Genomic DNA, 7,897 nt, shown 5'->3' with positions numbered 1-7,897 from the left:
ACCGTCAAATCTTGGGTGAGAACCTCCTTCCCTCAGCCAGGGCACTGAAAATGGGTCGTGGATGGGTATTCCAGCATGACAATGACCCAAAACACACAGCCAAGGCAACAAAGGAGTGGCTCAAGAAGAAGCACATTAAGGTCCTGGAGTGGCCTAGCCAGTCTCCAGACCTTAATCCCATAGAAAATCTGTGGAGGGAGCTGAAGGTTCGAGTTGCCAAACGTCAGCCTCGAAACCTTAATGACTTGGAGAGGATCTGCAAAGAGGAGTGGGACAAAATCCCTCCTGAGATGTGTGCAAACCTGGTGGCCAACTACAAGAAACGTCTGACCTCTGTGATTGCCAACAAGGGTTTTGCCACCAAGTACTAAGTTGAAGGGGTCAAATACTTATTTCCCTCATTAACATGCAAATCAATTTATAACTTTTTTGAAATGTGTTTTTCTGGATTTTTGTATCCTGTATCCTGTATCAGTGTTAAAATACACCTACCATTAAAATTATAGACGGATCATTTCTTTGTCAGTGGGCAAACGTACAAAATCAGCAGGGGATCAAATACTTTTTTCCCTCACTGTAGGAGAGGCAAGTCATATTATGTGCTGTCAATGGGATGTCATAGAACCCTTGGTTCACCCTTAGAGCACTCCTAGGGTCTGGGATCCGAACCTCTCCTACCACCTGCAGGTAGTTCAATAATCTAAAAATAAAATTACAGCTAATTCATCCATATGATATATACAGATAATAATAATTATTATTATTATAAAGTCTCAATTACAACCATATCTCTCCAGGTGTTATCCTGGATAAATAAGTGCAATACACACACACCTCCTCCTCCTTAGGTTGTCCTTTGTGAATGAAGATGACTGGCACTACTGAAATAGTTTGCTGATGACTGTATAATCCGATGCAGAATACACAAAGTGCTACAAACAGGGCAAACACACACGGATTGTGATACACATATAGGCTGTACACACACACACTCAAGAAGGCCAAATATACCTAATAATGCCTACCACCCCCCCACCCCGAAAAATATTAAAAAATAAAGTAAGTAGTATATTTACCACTGCTTATTATTTTTATATCTATAATATGTATGTACTGCTTTATATTGCTCTTTTTTAATTAAAATGAAGCATTCATGGCTTGTAATTGTGGTAAAAGGGTCTTGTAGCCCAGGCAGTTATTTGACCGCCAGACCACTGGTTTATTTAGGTTGCTCACCACTGGCCTATGCAGACTCAGCCTGTCTGTCCCCTACAACACGCCTTGTACAATGGGACATGTTGTGTATGTTCCCTGCTGCAGCCACAACTCTATTGTAACATGTATTATTGTGCTCGACTGTCACTACACACCCAGCCGCTGTACTTGAGTGCAGTAATGTGTAGAAAATAAAGCACTGGATCAGTAGAGTGGCAGACTATTGATTGTGGGTTTAAGCACCATATTTTAAAGGATTAAAAATGAAATGAATCAGAAGTAATGCTTAAATATGTGTTTTGTCCTCATTAATCATTTCACAACTCTACCTGCATTTCTCACCACAGTGCAGATGGGGGCTGCAACTACACAGGAAAGTACACAGAGAAAGGTGGGTAGCTATAACAGATATGATACATACATGTGCTACTGCTACATGTAAACACACACCAGATATTAGATGATATTGGTATTGCAATTGCAGTGCTTGTAGATTTTACAGCTGAAATGAAACCGAAAAATACCATAAGAACATAAGTAATATTGATGAATTGAAGGTCTACCTGTTTTTCGCAGCTGAAGAGAACTCAGAGCTAGACACCAGGGGCTACAGTAATAGCAGAGTAAACTACATTTAAAGCATCTGAAGATGTGACAGATTACTGAACATGTATTATTTTGTTACGATGCAGGTTAATATCAGTGACAGTTTGTGATCGTAGTAGTAATAGTGGAATTTAGGTAAGGAGTGGTATGCGACAGTAGTAGTTAGGGTTGCCACCCGGCTGGTGTTTTAGTGGACTTTCTGGTATTTTTATATACTTTGACCCCCCTCTATGTATTTTTGGCATTGTAAACCATTGGATATGCCGCTAAAAATGTGTTATAATCTCTGTAACTTGGTTATTGAAAGAAAGCATTTACAAAATAGGCTACTTTAATTTACATTTTACCATTTAATGAAAACAATTCAGTCTGTAAAATACATTTTCTTTTTATAAAAAGGCAACCTTGTCCGTTTTCAAGTCACACTACATAATCTTAACATAAGGCAGGTACAAGTCTTCTAAACCATCACTGATTGAGGAAATATCATTACTTTTGATAGTGAGAGCATCTTATTAAAACACGAATAATATCAGGCTGTTGTGATTACATGGTAGCACGTTAGTTCAATAGCCCATAGTTTCTATGTGCTCTGTGAGAAACAAGATCCATCAAATGATTTAGAAATGTATTCATGGCAATACAAATTAAATGTGATCAGTATTTAAAATAAATAAATAATAATAATAATAATAATAATAATAATAATAATAATAATAATAATAAATTCTTCACCATATTGTTAACGTTGTCTCAAAAGGTCTTGGGCTAATACTGTGTTTTCTTACGAGTAATCGCCTTCACAAGGATGGACCTCCACAATATTTCAGCTCTGCAGGGCAGTGAGACGGTCTCAGTCTGCTGGCACTGGAACAGGGATCCCTCTGCCCGAGCTAGAGCTTTCCACAGGCGGTTCAGTGTGTGGCTTCACATCCACGCCCTTCCAAGTGCTAAAGCTTAGTTTGACAAGAAATCTAGTGCAGGTCAGCTCTCGGGGTCTCAGCTATAGTGTATGTAAGTTGAATTACACCCAATTACAAAGCTGACTGGGGGCTGTAATCTGTATAGCCAGGCTCACCCTATAGCTGCTGTGCTAAAGCTCATTTATACATGTCTAAGAGGGGAAAAATCATCATCAACAAAGTGCATTTTCAGTCGCACTACTTGTTCAAGTATATCTCGAAGGACTGCCTCTCGGTGGCGGGGTCGCCCTGCGAGGTGGGGCCCGCGCGCGTGGTTTCCCTCACTATTCGCAGGGCCAGCCCCCCTGCCACCACCATGCCGGCTGCTGCCCTTCCCAGCTCCACCGCAGCTGTCAGGAGCGCCCCTGAAATGCCCCTCCCGGCCTGTGTACTCCCAGCAATGACTGCCCCTGAATTTCCAACTGTCCCAACTGCTCCTGAACTTGCAATTGCCCCAACTGCCCCTGAAGCCCCAGAACTTCCAGCTGCCCCAACTGCCCCTGAAGCCCCAGAAATTCCAGCTGCCCCAACTGCCCCTGAAGCCCCAGCTGTCCCTGCAGTATTCACCACTGAGCCGCCCACTGCTGCTCCAGCCCCCACCATGTTCCTCCCTGCCACTCCTGCCACTCCTGCCCCAAGGCTCCCGGCTGCCCCCAGCGCTGCGCCTACCCCCATGGCCCCCCCAACCCCCGCAGCTGCCCCCACTGCCACGGCCCCCATCCTCGCCACTGTTTCCGCCGCCTCCGCCACTGCCTCTCTGGGCCCAGATGCCTCTACTCCGGCCATGGCCCCCACCGAGCCCCCCAGTGCCCCCCCCACAGCCGCACCCACCGTCACCGCTGTCTTCCCTGCCGCTGCTGCCACCACGGCCCCGACCGCCTCCCCTGCTGCTGCCGTCGCCCACACCCCCCCCACCTGCCCAGCTGCTAGCATAGCCGCACCCCCCATTGCCCAGGCCCCTCCTGCGGCCGCCAGCGGAGCCGCTACCCCAAACAGGGCCCCCACCGCCAGACCCGAGGCCCCCCCCGCCACCAGCCCCCGCACCCGCTGCAGCACCCTCTCTGACAGCTCCGCCCGCTGCCTGAGCCGCACCAGGCACCCAGAGCGTCGCTGTGCCGGCCTGACCTCGACGCTGCCACCCACAGCACCACTGACCCTGCTCTCTCCTTTCTCCAACTCCTCCTCCTTCCTCTCCCTTTCGTGTCCTTCCTCCAGGCACCACTTCCTCTTTCTGGCCAGCCGTCCCCCTACCCCAACATCCACCCCTCCCTCTGCCACCATCTCTGTGCCCTCCTCCTCCTCCTCCTCCTCTCTCAGCAGCCTCTCCTGCTCCTCCCTGACGGCCGCCTCCGCCTCCCCGAACATCTCGCTGGTGTAGCAGCCGCCCCCGTTGCCCTCCACCATCCTGTCAATCTTCTCCAGCAGCTCCTCCACCTGCCCCCTGTCTCCCGCATCCCGGTTATTGAACAGGTGGTACCGGCCCCCACACCTTCCCAGCAGCGCCTGCAGTCCCGGGGGGGCCGTCTCCCTCAAGAACCCCTCCAGCGCCAGGCCCTCCAGGTCGTCCCCACGGGTGAAAAGGACCAGTGTGTAGGCAGCCGCCTGTGCCCCGAAGATCCCCTCGATAGCCCCCGCCACTCTGGCCTCCTCCTCTGTGAAGCGGCCCACGGGCACCACCAGCAGGAAGGCGTGGGGCCCCGGGGCGCTCAGGGCCACACACTTGGCGATCTCAGCTCGCAGCTCCTCGGGGGACAGCTGTGTGTCGCACAGCCCCGGCATGTCCACCACCGCCACTCTGCGCCCTCGCCGCTCCTCCCCCCCTCCGCTGGTTGCACCTGCCACCACCTCCCCTCGCCTCTTCTCGCACAGCCGTGTCACCGAGCAGTAGCTGGGCTCCGAGCGGAACCCTCTCCGGCCCAGGATGGTGTTCCCGGACGCGCTCTTCCCCGCTCCCGTCTTCCCCAGCAGCACTAGCCTCAGCTCCCCCTCTCCGTCGGCCTCTCCCTGCTCCTCGACCGCATCCATTTCCTGCTCTTCCTCCTCTCTCTTCTCTGGAACAAGAAAGGGAAACAAAAACATTTCATACTGGTGCTGAGATGAGAAGTAAAGATGAACTGCAACTCCCTCTCCTTCTTCCTCTCCCTGCTGTTCTCCTCCTCCTCCTCCCTCCTTCCTGGAATGAGAGAGTAAAACAAAGACATTCTATTTTGACAATTCTACTTCTTTCTTCCTCTTCCTCTCTCTCCCACACTGCCTCTGCCTCCCCTTCCTCCACCTCTCTTTGCAGCACCACAGTGGGCAAATCAGCACTTTATAATCACAGAGGGGCTGCCATGACTAGTGGCTCCCAGTGTGAATGATTAGGGACAGTCTGTTCCCACTGCAGTGTGTCTTCAAGTGTGGCACCATGTCGGAGGAAGTTGAGGAAGTTCCTCTTCTGTGTGGTTGCCATATCGTTTTTTTATTGACCTTAAAATGTTGTAATAACTTGCAATTGTTTACTGGTGTTTTCAGAGTGCTGGGACTGCCAGTGATAGGACCTTAAACAGGAAGTCTTGAATGCTGCATTATTACTACACTATTGTACACACCCACCTATAGGCTATAAATAAACAAACACTGAGACAAGCATACTTTTAATGGGAATGTAACTATAACGTAACTGTAATGTACAGCAAGGTAGAATAAATAATATGTTATAGTGTGACTTTATTTTGAGAACCTCTGCTGAAGATTATTGGGAAAGTATAGCCTATACTGAAGAGCCCGTTTCCGTTCCCCTCACTCAGACAACAAGGGAATCATGCTGTTGTGATTGAAATTCATAGACGGTTAAAGAGATCAGTTAAATCCCGCTGCACCGCTGGCTGCACATGTCCGTGGCAGCTGTGTTGCCTCTGTTTGTTCACGTGTTGCACTTTTGCTGGATATAACGTATCACTATATTGCAGTCCAACTGCATTTTAATATTTTAACTGAATGTAACAATGACAAACCGATTCAAACACGTTTGGGTATATGACCGATAAGTGTTTATTTAATACGTTGAACTTTTTAACGTCACAGAATATGTAAAGTGGTTTGTCTTGGCTCGTGCAGTAGCAAGCGGATGTTTACGTCGCGTCGCCTTTATTACGTCATCAGCTGTCAACAGACCCTGCAGGTCCAACGTCAAGACGAGCTCAACCGGACTCTTAATGCGTGACGTTTGGCATCTTAAAAGCTCTTGCGTCCATCCCATTGTGACCGACTCATTGTGAACGCGTTGGCAGCGAAATGAGGGAGAATATTTTCATAAAGTCTGTACACACAATATCAGATCCTGGTACAGCTCATACAGTTACAGATTAACGAAATTACGTGGTTTCACTGTAGACGTTAATTTATCACCTGAATCGGCAGGGTTCATTTCTCAGCCTGTTTCAGCGCCGGCTTGTCCTCTGTCTCTGTGGGTAAATAATGGCGATCCCGCCGCCCAGTCTGCACAGCCTGCACACTGACTTCACGTCGCTGTGGAAAAAGAAACTAAAATTGTCCACTGGGACTGGGACTGTAGCAGGTGGGCGCCACCTTTTGGACAAACTCTGATCAGCAGTAAAGCACCGTAAACTTACTGTGCCAAAAATGTGATTTAAAAATAAATACCTAAATAATTAATGTATAATATAATAATAATTATTATTATATAAATGTATTTCTTTATTAGCAGATGTCCTTATCCAGGTGCAATTTACAGTTGACACAAGAAACATTTTAAAGCAGTACGACGGTGCAGTAGTACAATCAGTTCAAAAGAAAATAAACATAATTCCTATAACAGTGAGCTAGTAAGTGACATAACACTTGTAGTAATATTTTAGCAATGTAAATAATTCGTTTTAGATCAAGCTGTTGTTGTGCAGCACAGTTCAACAAAAATAGGTGAGAAATTATGATAATTTTAATATTCTAGCTAACCTGTGAATTTATCTTATTTTTCTATGTTTCTGTGTAAAATGAAAACACACAGAAAATAGCTTTTCCTTGTTTCATTATTAAACATTAAGCCACAGAGAGCAGGTTTAGGTCAAAATCACACAGAGCACATATGGACGAAATATGTCTTACACAGACGATCCAAGAAACTGCTAAGGAGACACAGCCACTGCCACTGATGCGTAACAGAACACAAAGACTTAGAAATACACCTGTGATCTATAACATCTGAAAATGGCTATAGAGTACAGTGTACATCATATACCACACCATGTTGTCCAGCTAAGTGCTATGTGAGCAGCCCATACCAGTACTACTCATATAGGTGCTGGCTCATGTAACAATTCAACATTAATATTAGTTAACAGGTCTTGTGAAGGGTTGTTTAAGAGATGTCATCTTGTTCAGTTTGAGTGAGAGCACAGGCTATACAAACCAGACAACCTTCACACAACCTATTAACTCATTATAAATCACACACATCAGGACTAGACACATACATATCTTTAGAATTTTTTTTTATTTTCCTTATATTTAATTTCTCTCCCCCTAAAAATGTTTTGGGAAAGGATCCATAGTGACTGACAGTAGCCAATCTGTGTTGTGTTTTCCTGCTGGTTAAACATCATTTAAACTATTAATAATGCCAAATTCCTGGATTTTTGTATAAACCGATTTTAAATAACTCATCTCACTTCTCACTTCATGCTTCACACAGGTAGGACTATTCTAAGGAAATGGAAGTCACATTTTGGTTCAGAGGAAAAATATCCCAATTTAAAAAGCATTCTTTCATAAAACCGACCTGAGCCTGAATGCTTTACACAAATTATACACCCAACACGAACCCAACAGACATATGTGGGTCCCGTTGGGGTCGGGTCGGTTAGACAGGTCTTACAACAAAGGTCCCAGCTTCAAGCTGGTGAAGCACATTTCAATACTCAGTTGATTCAGTAGGTGTCAGTATGTACACATAAATCCATCTCACTCCAGCTTGGCCAATTGGCAAGCAAACTGAACAGTATGGAGTTCATTACCATTCGGTGTTTCGCATACGCTGCGAGTCAGGAAAAGACAAGTTAATAAACCCTGTAATAAACACTATCAATCAAGTACTGTTAGTCATAAGCAGACGT

At 46.2% G+C, this 7,897-nt stretch overlaps 1 protein-coding gene across 1 annotated transcript; it reads right to left on the bottom strand.

The window, feature by feature from the left end:
* Positions 1-2,981: 2,981 nt before the first annotated feature.
* LOC136751890 (uncharacterized) lies at positions 2,982-6,288 on the bottom strand. The gene is made up of 2 exons (XM_066707642.1): positions 6,174-6,288; positions 2,982-4,834 (listed from the first exon to the last, which is right to left on the bottom strand). Exons 1-2 carry the CDS (start codon positions 6,190-6,192, stop codon positions 2,982-2,984), a joined length of 1,872 nt encoding a protein of 623 aa, XP_066563739.1. The 5' UTR covers positions 6,193-6,288.
* Positions 6,289-7,897: the final 1,609 nt, after the last annotated feature.

The sequence above is a fragment of the Amia ocellicauda genome, chromosome 6 (assembly GCF_036373705.1).
Source record: "Amia ocellicauda isolate fAmiCal2 chromosome 6, fAmiCal2.hap1, whole genome shotgun sequence".
NCBI lineage: Eukaryota > Metazoa > Chordata > Actinopteri > Amiiformes > Amiidae > Amia > Amia ocellicauda.
This window is presented reverse-complemented; position numbering and strand designations above follow the sequence as displayed.